Raw genomic sequence first — 23,578 nt, forward strand, 5'->3', positions numbered from 1 at the left:
TTTGTGTGCATTCTGTCCCTGAAATGCTTGGTACTAACCTAGTTCTGGGGAGAACTTGGTTGCAGCGCCATCTAGCAGCACGTTGAGACAGACTGTCTAGGTTGGTGACGCAAAAGACCCCTTCATGGTCAGACAATGCCTTTGGAAGCAACACCGCTTTATCAATTGAATGAAATAATTGAGTGGATGCAAAAGGAAAATGTATTCTGGAAAAATATTTATGTCTACCTGAGAAAAAGAATAATGCTTACAGGTTGGATTAACGGCACACCAAACATTCATAAGACCCAAGCTGCTGGCCGATGATTTCAAACCATTTGTGGCTTGCGTTTGACCGTTCAATATTTGGGTCAAACACAGCATTGAAGTCCGCAACAACAACAAAAGAACAGTCCGTTAACTCCCGCATTTGATTGGTGAGTGTACCATACAAACCGCCGTCAAAAATATTAGGCATATTTTCCTAAAACTATACTTTATTGTAGAAATCACAGTTCGGCCTGTATTGTCTGACCAAGAGGACAAAACCTTTGGCGGAAGATTCCGTTTGACAATAATGGCCAGTCCTTTTGTATTTTAGCTTGCTGAGGAGGATGTAATTGTATGATAGAATCTGTTGGCTAAGCGGCCACTATCAGTCTTTAGCAAATGTGTCGCCTGTAATAATTCAGTGTCAACATTTCTTTTTTTAGGTAAGTCTAGGTTATTGGCTTGCTTGTGAGGTGCATTCAGTAAAAATGTAAGGTCACCCAAGCTGCATTCTAAATGAAAGTAGATGTAGAAAAGCAACATGCTACTGCCTTTCACTTCATAAAATCCTAAAAATAGTGCATCCGAAGTTAAGTCCATCAACACACAGAACATGTAAGTGACACAAAAGGGAAAGTGAAAGGAAGGTGGGACACATGCAATGGCATCAGTATCGCCATTTTGAGTTTTGTTCTCGTTTGCCATTCTGCTTTAAATGACTCTATCAAGCACAAAGTGATAGAATATCTGAGTTGGAACACAACTATTTGGCAAAATTGGGCTAGAAGCTATACCTAAAGCCACCATCTCTGTTGAGCCGATCATGTGACCTTTTTTTAAAAATGTTTTAATAATGGTTCACTCCATTAAACGCGCGAAACTCAGTATCGCCTTGGGCAGCCAATGGGCTAGAGCCGGCCCTAACAACAACCATCCATGTGTTTGCAGTGATCGTTTCTCTGTTGTTGTCAGCTTTGGGAAAAATTACTTTCTGACCACAATGAGGGATCTTTGAATACACTTTAAAATGTTCAAGTGGTTACAAAAAGACAACCACAAAGTTAAAAATGATTAAGTATTACAAAAAATGTGCTTGCTGCATTTAGATCAATACACCAATAATTATCATTATACATCATTAAATCTTTGCTAATTAAAGTTTTTTCAGACTCAGGCTCAACAACATCATCATTATTCCCCTAAAGAGTAACACACATAGGCTTTTGACACTTCAACATGTGAAGTAAGGAGTGAACACATTAACTAAAACTTAGTAAGCTTTTACAAACAGAAACTTTGTGCAGTCCTGGAAAAAACTAAACTGTCTTTGGGACAAATATCTCAAGTTTATAAGTGAAACGCCACATTTCTTATTCAAATTATGTAGTTTAAGTGCCATTTTTGTAGTGCAAATTACATTTCTAGTTACCTTGTATGCTGTATTTGTTTGCTTTAAAAAAAAAATTGAATTTAAACCTTTCATGTTTGGTGAACACAAATCATAAAGCACAGCAATTATTACGATATAATTTTATTAAAATTCAAAGTAAAAAAGAACTTCTTGGACGAAAAACCACATTTGTCTAGTTGCACAGGATTTTGAGTGGGTTTTTAAAAAACAACTTTGGTAACAAATGAATGTGAAATATGCTCTCATAATAAACACACGTTAGCCCAAAAATAATTAAGGGATAAGGAAATGTTACACTATAAACTGACTTAACCAGCAAGTCAGGATTTGTAGACAGTAACCAGGTGGATGGAAATAAAAGTCACAACCACTTAATTTCACCTAATACATGATAACATGAGTCTTGAGTGCATGAAGTAGGCTGAGTGAGCAAATGTTGAGGCTCTGTCTACGCTTCAGTCGTATCAAAGACTCCCAAAAGGCTGACAGTGTCCTTCATATGCCCAAAGCATAATTCATGTCTACCTTTTTTAATCACAGATTTTATCACAGATTTGCATCCTTTATATGTGCTTCATAACCATAGTAATTGTTAAACTGAAGTATGATTTCTATGATATATGCTGTACAGATATATTGTATGTCTTAATTACTCAAAACAGAACAGCAACAATATAGCCTAGTTTGTTTGCATGAGTTGAATGAAATAAACAAAGGCTGACACAACCTGACAGGAAAAACAATGACAGGAGATGCAGAATTTGTTGTCAGAAAACTAAAATCTGAAAGTGTGAAAGAAATGTTAAGCATAGCTATTCCATTCTATTATAGTGTAGTATGGCATGGTATGGAGTTGAGTTTCAGGTTACATGTTTAGAGCTGAAATTGTGAACGGAGCAACTAAAAACACCCAAAACTAGCCTCGGATACCAATTGTGTCTGCTATGACAAAATGTAACATATCAAACTGAAAATTCTCAGAAAAATATACTGTATGTTTGAAAAATAAATAGAAGGAAATACATGAAATGGGGCAAAAATGTTTTGAAATATTTTGAAAAAGCAATAAGGGCCTGTATAGCACATATCAACATAAATAAGCTGAGAAATGCATACATCAACAATTGAAGAGGGAAGAGAAAACAGGAGTGAACACTTCAACTCAAAGAGTTAGAGTTCAACTCATGTACATTGCTCTTGCTGTAGCTCATTGGTGTTTAAAATAGGCGCTCATAGAAGAGATTTTTCTATGATACAAAGTCATTTAAAGTTAATATAGCAACAATCCAATGTGTAGGCTGGTACTGCTGCTTTTTGGTCTCTAAAGGTGAACCAAGCAGGTCCACTGGAGCACATCACAGGCTTTTTGGAGATTTGGCAAAGCCACAGTGACATTGATTCAATGATCAATTAAGTCCGTATATGTGAAAATAAACAAATCTCTTCCAAAATTTGAAACCCAAGTACCAAAGAATCAATCTGAGCAGCCGTCAAAGGACTGAGTGACAGAGAATTGGACAAATCTGAGTTGTAGCTTGTATCTCTAATGAACTTTATTTCATCTTAGCAGAAAGTCCATATACTCATGAAATCGCCACGTACACTGCTGCTGTATCTACAATTATCAGTCTGCTTTGGCTGATGGAGCCATTGTTTGTGTCTTCGTCATATCATCAACACACTCTTATGTCTGTTTGGTAGATTTGGGAAAGACTTGTTGATGTTCAAATACAGGACGGAACTTTCTTGTTATTAAGTGGATTGTTCTTTTATCCCTCTCGCTCAAGGGAAATAATGATACCAATCACTAATTAGTACCAAAAGGGACAACTACACCCCGCAGTCCTCTTCTCAGCTTTTGGGATGGGAGTCTTTCCTTCGTTTCCTCCAATGGGAAACACCACAGTCTGAAAAAAAAAGACGAAAAGAGAAACTTGTTGAACTCTTGAAAAATTGTTGAACTTGAAAATAAATATTATTCTGTCTATCTCGCTACATGTTTTACTGGCACACTATGAACCTGAAGTGCACCACTTCTCTATCTCTCTACATATGGATTTACAGTATCAGCCTTGGGACAACTCGGAGCTACTGAGCGTAAGCACAACGTTACATTCCATGGAATAATACATAATTCTTAAAGGGGTACTTGAAAATAGGGTCAGGGGTTAGGTAAATAATTCTTAGGCTTCAGCTTTGAGTAATCACATACAAGCAGCTGTACTTGTTAGAGTTCTCATCAAATGCTAATTCTTAGATTTTTTCTTGGGTTTCTACTAGAACATGTTTACACGCTTTAATATTTTCTGACTGTCTGTATATGCACTTTTCTACCCATACACAGCATAGTTGTGGCCTCAGAAACGCACAGAAGTCCCGGTTGCTTGTTTAAAGGCACTGTTCCTGGTTGCATTTCTCTGTGGATTGATTGATACATTTACAGTATTTATCTAGCATCTCAGCCTGCTTTATAATAAATAAATAAAACCACTTTTTACAGTTTGATTTAACCACAGAGACTTGGATCACTGTAGCAACCTGCCAAACTAATAGTATGTGTTTGATTTACATACCATAGCCTACACATGCTTCCTAAAACAATGAGGCATCAATTTGAACACTTATCTGCAAGTAAAGTTTATTTCTGGCCACAACTTCATCCAATACACGCAGGATGAAATCTAATAAAGGTAATTCGGACACAGTGGCATACATGATATATATTTTTCTGAATGATGCAGCAAAGTGCTTAAATGAGTAATAGTAAAATGGTTTGACATTTAGGGAAATACACCATTTTGCATCCTTGCCAAGAGGTAAATGAGAAGATTGATAACACTCCCATGTCATAGCTTAGCTAAGCCTAAAGACTGGAAACAGGTATAGCCTGATTTGTTTTTAAAGAGCATTCAGTCTGAATTGTTTAACAGCTAATGTAGAGTGTTACCTGTTTCCACCTGGCATTACAATCTGATCAGAGTGCAGTACATGTAAAAACACTCTCAGGACCCATTGAGATCTGATCATCCAAACCAAATTCCAAAGGTGGTCTGAGCCACATTTGTCCACGTTGTTATAGCAGTGAGGCCGGGGATGGGTCCTGGGCCACATTAAAGAATGCCTACTCAACTACGTACTCAATTCAAGTATTTATCATATCACATAAACCACCGAGAATGAATTGTGTGTCATGGATGTTAATAACATACTGTGGGCAATGAGTCTGTGTTTTCAAGGTTCAAGGAAACTTTATTATCCCTGTGGGACAATTTAATTTACAGCCTGCAGTATCCACACAACAGAAAAGCAATGTAAAAATCACACAATGACTGGGAGACAGTAAAAACAACAAATGGAGCATAAAAACATCAATGAATAAATAAAACTTAAAACTACCTTACGATGTTTAAAAGGCCAATGGTAGTTGGGACAAATTAATTTGTGACCATATTGATCCTGCAATAGGCAGGTGATCTCTACGGCCGGACGTAGGCAACTTTATTTCATTTAAAAGAGTAGAGACGTAAAAGTGTGACTGTATTTCACTATAGAGGATTCCAACACCTTCCAACATTCCAACATTCTGCATTTAAATCTATGAGCTAAAAGACACAAACTTGGGTTGCATCTCAAAGCCCTTAAAATTGCCTCCTCGAATCCTTTACTTGCATCCCTCTTAGTCCCTCCAACCGAACTGGCACGGGAGAGACAAATGTTGGGAGGAGAGAGGCAATGAGAAAATGTGTTTTAGAGGGATGAAGCGCCACATTAATTCGTCAGCTGTTGGGCCTTTCACACATAAAAGAGGAATGAACTTAAAATGTGTTCTCAATTAACATCAGACATTCCTGTTCCCAAGTAGTCAGGAAATCCAGACCCAAATCCAAAAGATTAAGGGTCTGGCATTAAGTAATGAAAGTTGCCCATCTCAATGGGCGGCACAAAGCGTGCATTTGAAAATCTCACTGCACGCAGTTGGATAACACCCCAACCAATCACAACAACACATGGGGTGATGTATCCAAAGCCCCTTACGCTTAGCTACCTTTAGAGATAACTGGTAGATTAAACTGTCGTCATCTTTTTAGTCTGCCTCAATCGGTGTATCGATATCAGATACAACAATGTGATTGGTGCCGCTGGGTTAAAAGGGTAGAATTAATGAGCAGCATTACTCAATGCCAGAGCATATTCAAATTGTGCGCGCGCGAAAACTCTGGATGTTCTTTTAAGATTTGCAAAGACATCAGGATTACAACAGCATATAAATTCATAAATAACTAAGATGAGATCACTTTGACCAAGATCAAGGTTCACAAGGTTGTCAATTTAGGCAAGCCAAATTTCAGTTATACTGTAGTTCAGAAAGAAAACCCTATTGTTGTAAAGATCACTTATACCGGTAACACCTCTATTAAACCAAATGCGGGCTCAAGGCGAGCTGCTTTGAATATATGATTATTGTGAAAATGTTTACAAAATTGAATCCATATTTTGTTTTTGTTTAATTTTGTTAACAGCATTTTAGTTATTGTATGGTTTGCCCCATTCCCATGATTTTGTGATCTATTGGAACAGTTTTAGGGTGAGGAACTAGTAACACCAATGCCATTGTGGTATTTTCCATTGCTCCTTTTTTTAACAAACAAGTGTGTGTGGCAATGTTTTTGACAAGCAGGAATGTTTGTGTCAAACAATATCACTTTGTGGAAGTCTGGAGCCACAAAGATTTGTCCACATGGCAAAACTTTGACCCAGAGCATCAAAGGCTCGGCCAGGGCCGGCTCTAGCCCATTGGCTGCCCTAGGCGATACTAAGATTTGCTACCCCACAACTCACCACCTAGGGCCACTTTAAACCACATCCATTCCATGTAATCATTCTGATATACATCATAGATACACTATGTTGTATTTATTATATTGTACATTTGTATTTAATACATAAACTACAAATGGTTTCAGAACATTTTATGTTAACATAACATTATTTTTAGTAACTTTGGATCTTTAAAAACAAGTGAATTAGCCATGTTGTTTTAATGTGCCCCTAATTTATACATTCTGCTCTGTCCTTGCCATATAAATAAAAATAAGATGTATCCGTCGTCCATCCTGTCATTTGGGAAAGGTGGAATCTGGATTGGTATGATATGTTAAGCCACAATGCGCTTTCCTTAGTACTGTATGTGCCTTTTCTAAGTCTGCAGCGAGGAGGATGTTTTTTTTTTGGTGGGGGGGGTGCTGGGGGGGTGGCCTTGACCATCTACCACTTTGCTCGTTTAAAACATAGACAGTTAAAGAAATGGACCAACAGGTCCCGTTGCTCTGGGCAGAGACCAGTGAAGGATATTAGAAGCACTTTCCGGTGATGGCTGAGCGTTACTGCAAAGCCTCCAACTGAGCTGGATGACATAGATGTGACATGAGAAACTTGTCAGAAAGTTGTATGTCTACTGGTAGCTGTGCCAAGAGAAATCTCAATCTTTCCGAAACTTGCAGAGACGGAGAGCATATATATATTTCAGGAGATAATATAAGCACAGGCTTATTATTGCTAACTAAAATGCCAGTAAACCTTATTAAATAAACCTAAACAGCTAATTTATGTAAAAACTGTCTATGAGCTTACCCAGTACTATATGGTAATTCCTCTATGACATAATCGTTAGCCTATTTTTACAAAAAACGTCTGCTACAGAGCCATATCGTAAGGTACAAGGTAACTGAGCTTTTCATACATTTCCGTGTTTCTTTAGAAATAAACAGAGGTCAAATAGAGTCTTGAAACGCTTCTGATGTAAAGTTATTCGCTGTCAAAGTGGCACCAAAATAAATGGCAGTCAATGGAATGCTAACGGCGGGTGATGGCTTATTAGCATCAAAATGGCACCATAGGAGCTACACTTAAAGAGGAGAGGCTTACCCCCTTGGTTTGAAAGCCATGATGTCTCTCTCTCATGGATGGGCAAAAATCTCTGGGCAGGCAAAGCAGAGAAAGGGGAGATTCCAGATCGGCCCATCTGAGCTTTTATTTTCTCAAAGGCAGAGCAGGATACCCGGGGCTCGGTTTACACCTATCGCCATCTCTAGCTACTGGGCGACCATAGGCAGGCTGGTGGGAGCACATATTAATGTTAAAAAACCTCATAGAGGGGAATTTTCATGCCATGGGACTTTTAAGAGAAAGATGTATGTTTAAGGGCACCACTAGAGGGTGCCCCCCACCAATTTGTTTCCCCAGGCAATTGCCTAGTTTGTCTATAGCAATCTCCGTCAACAACATCGTTCAAAGCAAGGCAGAGCCACAAAAAATTCATAGGTACTGTCCTGTCAACTAAATGATGTTTATGTCAAATCTAACAACTGGTGTCTATTGTGACCCTTAAGCTGGTTCTTGATTGCAAAAAATGCACATCCAATACAACATATTTGCTTCGCAAAAATTTTAACCCCAAATGAGGCAGATCATGGTTTTACTGTTTTTGCCACTTGCTGACCAAAAGTGTTAATGAAAAAAAAACAATGTCAATAAAGCCTTTGACATCAGGACTCTAATACCTGTCTTGGGAGGTTTTGGAGTATGGTCTTTCTTTGATTTCTTTGATGGTTCATTACAAAGCCTTTTTTGTTGGTGTGTTTTCAGTTACTGCCTACAGTGTCACTTCAGAGTTTCCTCTGTTATACTCACAGTCCTGCTGGGCTTCTGTGCTGGCAAAGCAGTCGCTGAAGAGGCAGTGCATGGTGTGGCAGAAGTTGTCCAGGAGGGATTTTGGGGAAGCTAATCGCCAGCTGGACTCTGGCACCCTGTCAGACTCTTCCGTTAAATGATCCCAAGTTTCCTGGATAGTCTCTGGAAGCTCCTGCTGGAACAGCTAGACGCACACAAAAACACACACAGAAACAGACACACGAGTGAGAGACAGCCAGGTAGGCTTAATATGCACCATATATAAATGTCACTATCACGTAAGAACTTTTTTTTATTCTTTCAGCATTTCTACTTTATTAAAGAGGGAAGTGAGAGAGGGGATGCAAGAGCAAGAGAAGGGGGGTGACATCCATCCCTGGAAAGGTTGTTTTTGTTGTTGTTGGTTTTTAAATTGCTGCTACAACTAAGAGGACATTTCTGATAAAATACCAGCACAGATGACCATTTGTGGATAAATACATTTAGAGAAATGCCCAAGTATTAATTTGCCTGAAAAATATTCCTTTTACGCACCTCTCTGAATGATCAATGAGTTTTACCAAATTTACCTTCACTTAACTCCTATTGGATCATAAACAGAAGCCACATTCAATGTTCTAATGATTGGGGCATTAATTCCGAATATTGATAAATAGGATCAATGTTACATCCATCTCCTTACAAATATCCTCTGAACCCTACGGTCTGAGGGAAATTCACTAACTAAGTGAACTGCTTCATTTGAAGAGGGACTGAATACAGCTGTGGTACAGAAACCTGAATTCTAGCTTACCTCAGCAGGATGTGACTGTACAAAGACACCCTCTGCATCCCTGAAGCGTCTTTCCAACTCAGTGGTGTATCGACGTGAAGGATGCCTCTCTGGCATAACCCGGATGATCTGAAATTTCAATTTGTCTTTAGATTAAGACAAAAAGATGCTCTCAAACTTAAAGACAGCAAACAACACACTGAACTATCAAAGATACTGTAAACTAGGCATGGGGTTAAACATTTTTTTTACCAATGAGTAACCTGAACATTTTCTGTTTATACACTACCACTGATGGCGACTACATCATATTAGTTTCCAACACAATACAAAACAGACTGAAAGCAGAAAAGGCAGAAAATCCATGTTATTTACTTCTTTACAAATTAAATAAGTGTCAGACTTACTGACCTGTGATGTACATTCTTCTTAGAAAATAATTTAGAAATGTGGAGCTCACTAGCCGCATAGTCTTTTTTTTTACCTTGTAAAGTACTATTATGGTTTAAACCGCAAAGCAGTAGAACCCTTCTATGTTTGTCTGTTTTAGTTATTATTATTATTATTATTATTATTATTATTATATTATTATATTACACCATTATATGGTGTCGCTGTAATTAAGGCTTCAAAATGCAAACTTTGAAAGGCCACGCCCCCCACACTGTAAGTCTGAAGGACTTTACATTTCTCTCACAGGTGCAGCTTAATGTGCTCTACAAAAACCCTCAAGGACTATAAAGGTCTGGCTAGAAATTCAAATCAATTTAATTTTTTTGAAAAACACATTTTTGAGATCTCCTCCTACACCGTCGCTCCGATTGCCACCAAATTTCCAGTGAATCCTACAATACCGTACAATACAGTACAAAAAATAGTATTGCGATTTTAAACATATTGCAATATTCTGCAATATATTGCAATTAATTACTTTTTTTCAACTTAAAATGTTTCCCAATTTTAAGTTATGTCCCCAGAAGGAAACTTTGTCATCTTTTACCAAAAAAATGTTCATCTGTTTTTGTTCATCTCACTTCAATTTTCGTGCTGGAAAATGGGATTGTCAAGCAGACAAAATGACCAACACATATGTAATAAAAGATCAATACTACTTGTTATCTGTGTATCGATTCAGTATTGCCAGAGAAAATATTGCGATACTATGCTGTATCAACGTTCCCCCCCACCCCTATCAAAAAAGTTGATACAAAGCTAGATAAGTCTGTCAGCTCCACAAAACTCTGTGTTTCTCAGTATGGTTATGTTCACAAAATGGTGTAGTCCAAGGATTTTATGTCACCGCTGAGAAAACACAACAGGAGCGTTCATCTTTAGAGACGAAGAGTACATAGAAATTACAAGATAACTACCTCTTCTGAAGAGTCCATCGTGTGATCATTTGCGATCACCGAAGGTTTGCGTCACGTAGATTGTTGTTTGTCATTACTAAGATTTCCTTACAGGGGGGACAAGAACTATACTATAGCTTTAGTGTAAAGTCTTACCAATCTAACATATTGCATCTTTACGCAGACAATATTCCTACCTTTTTTAACACGCCTTGGTTGACCTGAAACCACAACCTCTGGAGAACCAGGTCATCCAACCCCTCCACCTGTAACCTCTGATCGGTTGAGGAGGGGAGAGAAAACAAATTAATAAGTACATCAGGTTATGTGAATCTGCAACATTCAGAAGAAGAACGATGAAGAACGCTTGACAAATTTATATTTTACATTTTTTACAATTAATTTACATTTTTTTCGGCATTCACAAGAGAGTGCATCAGCATATAGCACTTTACAGTGTATTGGCTAAATTGCAGGGAAAGATATGGTAATGGTTATGCAGGATCACTGGGGGTTGGAGTTCCATTAGTCTCCATAGCCAAACCATTTGAGACCTGTGAGGGCACGTTCTGCGTGATTCGCAGCAGGATTGGGTAGCGGTGTGGGAGTTTTACTGATAAGTTCCATTTGTGTGACGCCGAGATGTGTCCTTTAACCCCCCAACATAGCACAGGTAGAGTTTATATTTTACAATTACTGTTTACAGTCAGATCTTTTATAGAGCCCGACGTTTCCGCCCACGATTGAAGCAAGCTTTATTTCACGCAGAAAAAGAAAAAAGAAAGCATTTGTTGTTACAGGAAACACAAAGGTTACACGGACTTCAGGGAAGTTCAGTGCTTGTACTTCGTTTTCTATTTCTTTAAAACTATCAACTAGGGATGTTTCCTGTACGGGACTCTCACACCGCCTCAAAACAGTGCCAAGTCTGATCGCCGGTTACATGATTGGCCACTGCAGCGGGACATCGGGTTGCTTTTCTCCAAAAGTCAAATCCGATTCAACTTTTTGACGGATCGTCTGATGGCCAACATAGTCAGGTAAGCATCATTAGAGGCATCCCTTCCACCATTTTCTCTCAGTCACTGAATCAAAAACAGCATTACGACTTTTACCATTCTGTTGATGTTTGACAGTTTAAAGACTTCCTTCTGATGAACCCTGATGGTGTAGTCGATGGGGAAGTTGTGCTTCTGTAATGCAAAGAATACAAGAGAGAAAAAAATTAGCAAGTGCATTTCATAAATCAGAGAGTAGTAACACTATTATGTCTTTGAGAAATTGGTTCTCCAACATTCAAAACCACTTATTTGAAATCACACACATCCAACCTGCTCTACACAGCAATAACCCATAAATATGTCATGTTCAATTTCCCATCTGGTCCAATCCCTGAGACAGTGACATACATAATTTCCATAAATTCTCTCAAAATTGGATAATTGGATAATTGTAATTGTTCTTTATTTGTGTCCTACACAAGTTCTGTCATAATCTGTTAGCAGGGTTCAGAGAATTGCGGAGCTAAATGCAGAGATGGGTAGGCAGTGGACAGTATTGAGGATTTACTCAAATAAACAGAAACAAAAAAGGAAGTCCTGAGATAAGCAGGCAGGCAAAAACGAACTCCCCCCAAAAATTCCCAGGGTAGACTAAGTACATAAAAACTACAAAGGACACACCATAAGGGGAAAGCAACTCACTACAAACACCCTAAACAGAACTCACTGACCTGACAACAGACAAAGGAAACACAAGCTATGTTTCCATCACCACGTTTTTATCCGAATTAAGTGATATTGAATGAAAAATGCCTTATGGAAACAGTAAAATTCCATGGAATTTCATGAATATCGACTCAAAGGAAATACGTCTGGTGTCATTGTATTTTATGCGATAAACGCTGATGTAAACATTATTTGCAAAAAAATAATGAATTGCGATTAAGTTTTAGGTCATTTTATGGTTGCAACCTGCCACAAAAGAAGAAGAAGTTTTAGTTAATTTCCGACCAGTATTTCCGCTGTTTGTACACATGACGGATGTCAACAAAGACAGATGTAAGCGGACAAACAAGGAGACAAAAAACGTTTTGAATTTAATTAATCAGGAACTCGCAAAGGAACTGGCCAAGAAAGGTTACGACAAGCCGTGGGACGTCCTCCGGAGTAAGTGGAAGGCGCTCAAACAGCAAGACATGTCTCAAAAAAGAGTTGTCTTGAAGCTGTGCCAGAGGGCAAATAAAAGGCAAGTTGCATCTGCATTATCATACCAATATGTTGATAGCGTTGTTGTTTTCTCATTATAGCTTGATATGTTGCTATCAGCTGGCAAATAAGCACTACAACTTGTGCAATATTGATCATTATTGGTTGATGGGGTGATCCATTTGTCTAGAAAAACTCGGTTTGCAAAAGTTTGCTTGAATGTTGTGCGATTCAGTGCGAAAATTAATGGAAACAACTTAAAATGTCTAAAATCAATTCAATATGTCAATTTGATCACAAAACAGCATGTGACGTCTTTGCACACAGGTTTTTATTCGCTTTTTTGGATGGAAAAACACTAGCTTTATTTGCACGAGTTTTTTTTACCAAACTTCAGATAATTCAATTGACAAGTGGATGGAAAGCTACAGAGAATAAATACACAGGATAATGAGGTAACAAGGGACAGGTGACCCAAGGTTGGGAAACAGGTGAAAGACATCAGACAATCACCAATGCAGGAAAACCAAAAGACAGGAAGAAAAACAAGACAACACATAAGAGAGCAGAGAGACTACAAAATAAAACATGAAATAGAAAACCAACAGAAAACATAAAACTAACTAAACAGAGAAACTTGACACTGGACGAGACGTGAAAGGACCTCTCCCTCAAGGGACAGCTACTAAACAGCCCTTAAAAAACTAAACAAAAACATCCACACAACAGGGCAGAATAGTCCAGGGACGGTGGACGGGGCCCTGAGGACAGATGAACAAAAGTCAACACTGGAAGGCCAAAGGGAGGTCAAAGACTATTCTTTTTAAATTTTGTTCCCAAACTTAATGGAAGTTGACTGAATAACTGAGTACCCTTTGATGGAAAATATCTTCTGTAATCACTATTGCTGCCTCCTATCATTGTCAAGTTGGTTAGCAGGAAGTTATTGTTCATATTGTTATTGTCATAGCAGGAAGCCACTGACCTCAGTAAAAGTGGACAAAGCTTCTAAAAATGACCCCTAGAACACAGCAAACTTCGTACATGGGTGATGATATTTTAAATGTGTTTGTGTGGAATTCTGCTTGCTTGCGTCCACTTTGACTGAAACCTGCTTGTAAACATGCCATCATTCTCTCACCATGTACCGTCGCCTGTGGCTGAGGCTGTTGTTGAGCGTCTTCAAAGGTGTGCACATGCTGGCTGGTGTCGGGTCCACCGGAACAGGTGATAGCAGAAACAGGCCTACAGAAACCACAAAGAATGAGATTATTTGCATTGTCATTTTTAAGGATAATGTTTTTCCTCTTTTGAATAGGACAGCTTATAACAGGAAAGTGGGAGAGAGAATGGATGATATGAAGCAAACGGCCTTGGGTTGGAATTGATCCCCGGCCGGTAAGAAATGATTCTCGGCACGGGTGCACCACTTTTGGTCTTTCAAAAAGGGGAAGCTCATTTTCAGTCTACATCATAAAAACTGTCCATTTAAATAATTTATAATATCCGTGAGATGGTTTCATCAAGAGGCATGGCCAGCAATACATTTTCTTTGTCACAGCCCTTCCAGTCAGCCAGCTAACTTTGTCATACCAGGAGAGCTGAAAATACCTGTTACTCTGACCTGTCTTGTGCACTAAACAAATCTTTGGTGTTGATCTGCCCTGCTGCTTGCACTGTTACGCTACAGGAATGTAGGCTATGAGAAGGAAAATGAGTCAGCTGATTCTGGTCAGTCTTTGAGATGAATGTGTTCTAATGCATTTTTAGTCAGTAAAATGTTAACACAATAGTACATATTTGACGAGTAATTTTAGGGAAAGCTGAGCTCCCCTTGCAGTCTTAAAGAAATGGCCTCTGGGGTGCATGATCAACCCGGTGACCTATCACAGGCGCCCCTGCAATGCCATTTTACTCTTACTTTTCACACTGTCCACCAGGGATGTCCTGATCGAGTGTGTATAAAGAATACATTCAAAGTTAAGTTGAAACCCATTTACATGTGTGAAATAAGGTCTGGCAGAATTATCCCTAGAACCTCACTTGAGATAAGGAAACATTTCAGATTTCAGGCCAATCCTCAGGACCAGGACCTAAGTTACTGCATGTTTTACAGTGGAAAGGGGGGGCATTCTTTCTCTGTCTTTTAATCTGGTCAAATCAGCCTTGTCATTGTTTTAGCAGCTGTGTGCCCATCAAGATTCACAATAACCACATGTTACACTCACTCAACCAAGCACCAATCACGCAAGCAAGTATACCAACAGTTGACTTTACATATTCATGCATCCTGGCAAACATACAATGACTTTTGTCAATCAAACAATCTGATAACTTTTGGTAGTATGGTTCTTTGTCAGAATATTAATACAAATTTCTTTAATTGAGCCTTTTTTTTACTTACACTCAGTTGGCAAAATATACTAGCATCAGGACCGGACAGCATTTAAAGCCACACCAAAGATTCTTTTGTACCTTAACACAGTGTTTCCAAAATCGTTTCAGTGGTTCATCAACTCATAACAGGGTGACCGGCACTTCTGCATTTGCTTTGCGGCTCTCTACTGGCCATAACCGCACTATGCAAGTCTGCCATTGGGTAGCGGATCTGGCAGACTTTCATAGTGCGGTTAAAGCCAATTGGTTCTCAAATTTATCTGAGAATGGTAGACAATAGAGTACATAAACAATACACAGAGTGGGAGGAATAGTGGGACTTTTGAGAGAAAAGACTTTCTCTGTGTTCTACTGACAAGCAGAACCGGGTCCGTTTTGTTGGAGCTGCATTTATCTCTGCGAAGGATCAGCTGTTTAGTTTGTACATACGAACGTCCCCTGTTTCAGACAAAAATCTCAGAGTCTGTCCTAACTTCACGTTAGTCCAGACCTGGGTGAACGAGAGGACTGATCTTGACTGATCTGAAAGTGTTTTTTCCTTTCTCTAAATGTGCTTCTCTCATCTTACATGCTAACCAAACACACACACACACACACACACACACACACACACAACCCACCAACATGTGCCTGCTGCATGTCTGTTTGCTGTTTTTGCTTTGTTGCAGTTTGTAAAAAGGTTTGTAGGTTTTGATGATTAAAGGATTACTGATTGATTCCACCAATTTAGCATTACACTCCTAACCTTCACTTTCTCACGTTGGACATTTTTTTGTAATAGTATGGAAATCAACCAGAGATCAAAGCCTGGCTCCTACAAGTACTGACAACAACACTGTCGGCGCGTCTACATGATACAGCCTTCCGTGATTGTACACCCGCCCCCCTCCTCAACGCGGTTGCAAATAACCAAGAAGGACATGGTAGATTAAAAAAACATGATGCACTCTTCAGAAGAGGTCATTTTCTTCACTCAAGTTTCTGCGCAGGAAAGTCACAGGTCAACACAACCTTTTGAACATAGCCATACTGAGAAATACAGAGAGAGTTGTGTGGAACTGATAGTCTTAATAAGCTTTGTAACAACTGATTTGGCAATGGCATGAATGTAACAGCTGTTTTTAATATCAGAAAGCTACGCATTAAAGCTTTAAGTCGAAGCTTGTAGTTGTACTAGCTACCACTCCATTAAACCTATTGCATCGTAAATACAAACAATCTGAAAGACTCAAAGGTCAGATTTATCTCTGATCTGCTTTTCTATTTAACCAAAACTTTGCAGAATAGTTATGTTTAAAAAAACTACAGCAGCAACAATTTAAGCCAAAGCAGAAGCTTCTGCCGGCTACAGATAAGTAAGAGATTTTCACATTGAAAATTGAATAGAATAATAAATAGAAACCTCCTTTACTGTCTAAACTAGATATACTGTATAAAACCCACTTGCCCTCACTACAGTATTCCAGTTGCTATAAAATGAATCACATGTCCTTTTGAATGTACACGTGTAACAGTCACAAAGAAATCTCGGGATGCTGTTTCAAAATGTTTTATTGAATCTTGCGTGTTTTATCTCACCTATTTATTTCTTAATTTAATCTTGCATTATGTCATCTGATTTTATCAATTACTTGAATTCATCTGGCATGTGTTTTTCAATGGGAGGTATTTTATAACACTTTTAAATTGCTGTCTGATGATTGGCAGCAGACTGTAAGACTGCGTCTTAGGTTAATTTGGTTATCTGTTGCATGTGCGCTGGCTGGGTTCCTTTTATAAACTGGTTTGGCAAGTTTGAAAGAGGAAGCATTCGGGATTCTGCTGAGCACGGCAGAATGTGTACACACTACAGCTCCAAATACTTTTAGTACTTCTTATCACAAGAGATTTATGCCTTAAGACTAGCCTTTGGTTAAACATCTACAGGTGGGAGAGTGAAAGTGTTGTTACACCATCTGGAAGTCTGTGTGATTTAGCATTGGATAAAATTAATTTTGACAATATATCACTAGTTAGATTAGTAAGTAAGTAAAAAGAAAATAATAACTTGTGACCCATTCAGGTAAAAGATGCAGGGTGAGTTTGAATGTTTCTGTATCTTAGCCCGCATGTCACCAAATTTGTACACATGCAAGTGTGTGTGTGTGTGTGTGTGTGTGTGTGTGCGTGCCTGCGTGTGTGTGTGAGAACTGTTTTGTTTGTACTGTACAACCTAAGATTATTTACATTTGATTGTTAGTGTTTTAAATTCACTGAGTTTTTCATTGTGATTCACTCAACTGGATACAAATGAACCACAAACCCACTCAAGGGAGCTTTATTGGCCAAACAGGTTTTTCTTAAGGCCGTTTCATGCTTCTGCAGAGACTCCACGCTGAGTATTCACCACAGACTACGTAAGTGGTCTGGTGTTTATACTTGAGCCGGCGTGTGTGTGTGTGTGGAGGGAGAAGTGAGTGTCTCCACTGTGCTTTCTGACCAAGGTGAGACATCTTTAGCAGGAAAAGTTAACCTTCTCCTTGTTTTAATGTTGTTTATGGAGAAAAAGAACCAGCAGCTAAAACCTAAAATATTCCATGTCATCTTTTGGATGGGGTTTATTGTAACGCTAGCTAGCTACTCAACGAAGCTGAGAGACGGGTGTTGATTTTTCCACACAAGTTTAAAGAAGTATAGCTAAACATGGTCATGCATGTGCAGGTTTAAAAAATTGTACTGTGATCGGGAAATATGCTAATATTCTCTTTGTACAATACCGTGTTCTGGCATAACTGCAGGGACATCTGTAGCAAATAAATAACAGATGTCCAACTGCGTTTGTAGTAAACTGACTAGTAAACTGTTTGAAATCAATCATCAGTAAAGTGATCAAAGTGTACTGTGTCTGCCTGTTTTCCCTGGCTGTAATGCTTTGATCATAAGTGTAACTTGGAGATATGTCATAGGTAAACATTTAAAATATCAAATTGAAAATGTATTATGGCGTTTATGAGCCAAAGCATATACTAAGTCCCAGTGTAGTTTGACATGTATTTGGCATGAAACCCTGGTTTGTTCATAAATTTAGATGCAGTTAATAAATCTTCCCGAGTGTTGTTTTTCTTCACTTGAAGACTGAAGAATCTACATTCACGCATTTCAATCTATGTCCTTATGTTTCTAGTCTTGTCTCCTGGAAAATAATTTGCCAAAGTTTTATTTTTTCACGACCGATCCCTGATTTTACGTGCAATACCTCTTTGGAAACACTTACTTTTAATATTATTTTATTGTATTAAAAAAAGAAATGGTAGCTCTCCAGATGCTAATGTAGCTTTGTACAACTTTCATGTGACTGGTGAAGAAAGTTAGACATTTAGCATGACAGAGGCTTATCAATTTCATTTGTTGCCAGACAAATTAATTATCTGTGATGTAAGCAAATTAGAGCCAACTCAGGGAAACACTTGACTGTTGAGGTTGTTTTGCATTCTATTGCATGCTTAAGTCTGTGTTTGTTTCTTTAAAACAGAAAAACCACTTCTTATAATGAAAATATAAAAACGATACTGTTTCACTTGATTCTTTCTCTAGATCTAGCTAGCTGATTGCATCATCAGCCAGCCTTGTTGCAGCTTGCTGGGTAGTTATTGAGTGTGAATTACCAATTGGCAGAACAGTCAGTCTTACTGTTTATTAAATCACAATACTGTGTGTACTCATTCCCTGCCTCCACCCAGTCCCTCCCCCCAGTCTGTTACTCTGTTTGCAGTCAAAGAAACCTAAATGACTACTGGCCAGTAGCTCTGACCCCTGTGGTGATGAAGTGCTTTGAGGGAACCGCTGCAGTTTGCATACCGCTCCAACGGATCCACAAACCTCATCCACACTGGGAAGGGGGGTGTTGAATTCAACCTAAACATTAGTATACTGTTCAGTAGCACATACAGTATGTGCCTGGCAATAAAGTTGTGCTGTTAAACTAACAGTGTTTGACAGTGTTTACACGCAACAACGATATCAACTGATCCTAAACAGATTAAAACAATAATGCCACACGCACACGCACACACACACACACACACACACACACACACACACACACAGATGTCTCTTACCCAAAAGGCCTCCTATCAAGTAGACTGAGGTGGACAGTTGGACCATACTCTTGAGTTTAAGTCCTCAGTCCACAGTGCTTTAATCTCAGCACACACACACACAACACGGGTGTCTGAAACTCGTCAGTGTGTTTGTTTGGTGGGATACACATGGGTCGTTGGGCTTCAGGTTTTTATGGCATTGTTAGGCATCTCTGGAAAATGCCAGCAGAGACAGATGCTGGTTTTTATGGCTCTTGGACGTCTGTTGCTCCCTGCTGTGACAATCTGAAAACAAGTGAAAAAAGCCAGTCAGGAAGCCAGATAGGGAAATAAGGAAACTATCAAACAGATGGGGTAGTCAACCCCACTGATGAGGTAAAGCCTGTTACGTCTTCAAATTAAAATGTTTTTTTAATTTTATATACTCTTAATCCCAGACCAATAACAGAATGCTTGTTTTTTACATGCAGATTTATGAATGGTATCAACTGCACTTTCCATGCCGTACCAGCCTCCGACTCACACTACAGTACCTGACATGGACACCTGCACTGATGTAGAGTATTTTGATGGGAAGATGTATATCTATATATATATATATATATATATATATATGTATATGTATGTAGTTGCGTGTAGGTTGTTTCAAAATGAAAGCACTTCTTGTGACTGGTCGTAAACTAAAACTAAATTCCTGTTAAACAAATGCCTTTTCACATATCAGCTGTAAATCAAGTACTGGAAATGTTGATAACTCGTAAGTTTACATCTGTAGATCAATAATTTACTGCATAACTATAACCTCCTTATTAGAAGGCTACGGTAACTTGTTATGAAAGCCAGAAGTACATCTTCAAAAAAATACAGTTGATTATAAAGATGAAAATGACTTATGGATTTACACGTCTTGCCTTGACTCTAATGAAAATATGATATGTGTGATGTTTGGAATTACATATAATTCAATCACTTACAGCTATCAAGATTTACATTCCTTTTTATCTTTTAGCCCAACCAAACGTAAGTCCTCGGTAAACTAATTAAACTTTAACCAGTGCTCCCCGGTCCACATATGGACAATAGGTTTGTCCTATCATATTCGGCAAATAGAACATCTTTCATCTTCCGACGAGCTACAAGGTCATTTTAGATGTAAGTCAAGCAGAAGAAAGATCAAAAAGAAGGTCAAGATTAAGATGTGTACATTTCACTCAGTCAGAAAGGCGCTAAGTCAATGCTGTGATCTTGTGGCTGGCTGTTGTTGGTGTTGTTGTACTGGAGTGCATTCTATTAAAAGGTGTTTTGTATATTTCTCTAACCTGTTAGGTGGAATATTAGAAACATCTCAGGGAGAGCAGAGGCGATCTCCTTATGATTCAGAGACTTCCAGATCATGCTTTCTGTCTTGTCGTCAAAAAAACGTTACAACCCCAAGTAAACTCCAGCAAAAAGCCCAGGAATGCTTCTTATTAAACACACAGAACACAGGAACATGCTGTTTAAGCACTGGTGAGTGTCCCTGATTTGACACACTCACTTAAACAAAAAGTATTTATTTTGCGAGAGAAAGTTTATGTTACACAATTCAACCCAAAGTACTGATAAAATGGAAATGGCATTCTTCATACCTAATTAAAAAGAGCTTTAAACATGTCTCAGTATTCACCTCTATTTACCCAGACAATAAACTATCTAACAATGACTCATTTCTTCCTTCTCTGTTTCCTACTCTCCCTTTTTATTGCTGTTTTTCTCTCTTCAAATCATTACTTGCCTCCTCATCTCTTCTGCTCTCGCTCTTCATATAGCTTTTGCCAAACCCATTCCAGTGCTCCACAGCTGCACATCACACCCTTAATAAGTAGCCAGCTGACTAACGCAATTACTTCTTGGCTGAGTAAATTGGCCACCAGCGCTCAAATCCTCGTGGCAGGCGGCCAAGATGCAGAGATCAACGAATGACTGAACCCAAACGCTGGTTTTACAGCTGGCAAAAATGGAACAGTGTGTAGTACAGCATGTGTGGTCACATGTAGGAAACGTAAACGTGACAATAGTTTTGTGTAAATGCAGCTTTAGAGGCAGTGTGTCAGGCAGTTTCTTCTCCAAAGTGTCCTATTTAAAACCCAATGTTCAACAATGGGGTTGTTTCTGGAAGTTATTGTAATTAGAGATAATCTGAAGAGGACAAGAATAAATAAAGTAACTTTTTAACCTGTAGGCGGCCCATTCCAAGACTCGCCTGACCCATGTACGGTCACAGTCTTAACTTGCCTGTAATGTTCAGTAACTAAGCATAAAAATGACTCATTGTGAAAGACTTTGATACATTAGTATGGAGATAGGGCTGGGCAGTTAATCAAATTTTTATCACGATTTTGATTTTTTTTTTAAACAATGTAATCAAGAAGAAAAGAAATTCACATTACATTTTGCAAGTAAACTCTTATTTTGTCCAGTGTTCTGTAGGGGAATTGAAAATGTTCAAATAGGAAAAAAATTAAGGGAAATGTCACAGTTTCTGATGTGTTTAACTATTTTACTGTTTTAAAAGTTCAATAAATGCAACATCTTTCCAAAAGTCATTGAGTGATTGTGTTAAATGATCGCGATTTCAATATTGACCAAAACAATTGTGATTAGGATTTTTTCCATAATCAAGCATCCCTGCTTGGAAATATAAACCACGTCTAAGTAAAAAAGCAATGAATGAAAAATCCGGTATAAATTGATTTCTATTCCACATTCTTTCGGCGTTTCTTCTGTCTATTCTTGGAAAGGGCTCACTGCATGGGTAGAATCCACTGCCAAATGAAAATCTCTTTGGAAAACGATACAAGGCACACTGATTTGTGACAAAATGAAAATGCCTTTATTTTACATGGCAATATTGAAATATTAAAACGCGTTGGGACCGACTTAGATCTCCATCAGGGTTTGGCTAATTTTATTTATATTTATATTTATATTTTCTGATCTTATGTTTCAGATACAAACAATATACTATTATTATTATTATTATTATTATTATTTTTACTATTATTATTATATTGTGTTACTAGTCCTGAGTCAGCTCCGCACACTGCTTATGTCACCTGCAGCCTACAGTAGTTGGTAGTACATTGGTCCTGAAACTGACTGTCCTCACACAAAAAGAGTCATCACCGGAGGTCCACATGAACGTGCCTTCACAAGGATATAAGTACATGCACACACACACACACACACACACACACACACACACACACACACACACACACACACACACACACACACACACTAGCCAATTGTAGAGAAGAGACCCTACATATGACAGTGAATCTAATTTTGCAGCACTAGAAGCTGTTGCCCTGAATCTACAGTTGCATATTCTGGCCCAAAATTGAAACAAACTGAAGCCTGGGTCAAATGGGCATGCTGGAAACGCGTACTCTCTGTGGCTGCATGAACTCATCTCACCCTGTCTCTCAGAAATCATCAGTTCTCAGCGCGTCGCACACTGCGCTGCTCGCTTCAGTAGATCTACACTTTATAAACCCGCATCTGAGTAACAGTGTTGTCTTGCCTGTAACCAGCAGCCTGACCAGAAACGTATCCTCTCTCTAATATTAATAATAATTTGATAATAATAATAATAATTTGTAATTTCAACATTAAATTGTTGAAATTGAAATTGTTTGATGCGGATGTTTATACAGCCTAATCTAACCTAACCTAACCGAGCCCTCTGGGCTCAATAAGCTCTCACACACTATCCTGACAGCGGCTGCTGGTTGCACGCGTTTATTTGCCTTGCAAACCCCATCAGCGGGCCAACAGTGTCACTGTCCTCCGCCAGAGACAGGCTCAATAAATAACTTAGGCACATGACGAAAGTGAAAGTATAGGCTAGGCTACTGCTGGACAACGAAAGGACAGCTGCGGCCACATTTACCTACGTGACACACACAAGAGCACACTGTGTGACCAAGAGGAAAGTTTGAGGAATTAAAATCTACACCCAGGACCGCGCACACAAGAGAACACATGGGTACACACGCACCTGGAGAATCCTTTTTCCCCGGCTCCCGGGATGCGTAAAGGCTATATCCGGTCAGAGGTGGCACGTTGTAATGAGTCCTCGTGAAATTAGAAGAAACGCCGGTATCCAATCATAACATTGGGTCTAAAAGTTAGTAAGGGAAGTCCTTTAGTGGCTCCGTCCATCTACGCGGCTGTGGTGCGCTCTGTCTGTGTGTGCCGCCAAGTGCGCAACAGGCTGGCCTGTCGCTCCCTTCCAGTCAAGCCGCAGACAAACACACAAATACAGTCTGCTTTCAAAATAAAAGCTTTACGCAGCGCAGAGCCTCTGCGTGGCTGGCAGTCCTCTCTCTTTAGTTCTCTTATTCCTCTCTCTCTCTCTCTCTCTCTCTCTCTCTCTCTCT

General features: G+C 38.9%; 1 protein-coding gene across 1 annotated transcript; it reads right to left on the reverse strand.

Moving 5' to 3' along the window:
- Positions 1 to 1,945: 1,945 nt before the first annotated feature.
- On the reverse strand, positions 1,946 to 23,457 carry il34 (interleukin 34). The gene is made up of 8 exons (XM_034878084.1): positions 23,197 to 23,457; positions 19,173 to 19,439; positions 13,820 to 13,923; positions 11,587 to 11,664; positions 10,669 to 10,746; positions 9,144 to 9,251; positions 8,351 to 8,534; positions 1,946 to 3,567 (listed from the first exon to the last, which is right to left on the reverse strand). The coding sequence occupies exons 2-8, from the start codon at positions 19,216 to 19,218 to the stop codon at positions 3,512 to 3,514; spliced, it is 654 nt and encodes a 217-aa protein (XP_034733975.1). The 5' UTR covers positions 19,219 to 19,439; positions 23,197 to 23,457; the 3' UTR covers positions 1,946 to 3,511.
- Positions 23,458 to 23,578: the final 121 nt, after the last annotated feature.

The sequence above is a fragment of the Etheostoma cragini genome, chromosome 8, assembly GCF_013103735.1.
Source record: "Etheostoma cragini isolate CJK2018 chromosome 8, CSU_Ecrag_1.0, whole genome shotgun sequence".
Taxonomy (NCBI): domain Eukaryota; kingdom Metazoa; phylum Chordata; class Actinopteri; order Perciformes; family Percidae; genus Etheostoma; species Etheostoma cragini.

Excerpts from the sequence above, each read along its gene's own strand:
- il34 (XM_034878084.1), bottom strand. The coding sequence starts at position 19,218 with ATGGTCCAACTGTCCACCTCAGTCTACTTGATAGGAGGCCTTTTGG. Across the intron at positions 9,252-10,668 it reads ACCAAGGCGTGTTAAAAAAG|ATCATCCGGGTTATGCCAGA; the intron begins GTAGGAATATTG and ends TTGAAATTTCAG. Across the intron at positions 3,568-8,350 it reads CACAGAAGCCCAGCAGGACT|ACTGTGGTGTTTCCCATTGG; the intron begins GTGAGTATAACA and ends TTTTTTTTTCAG.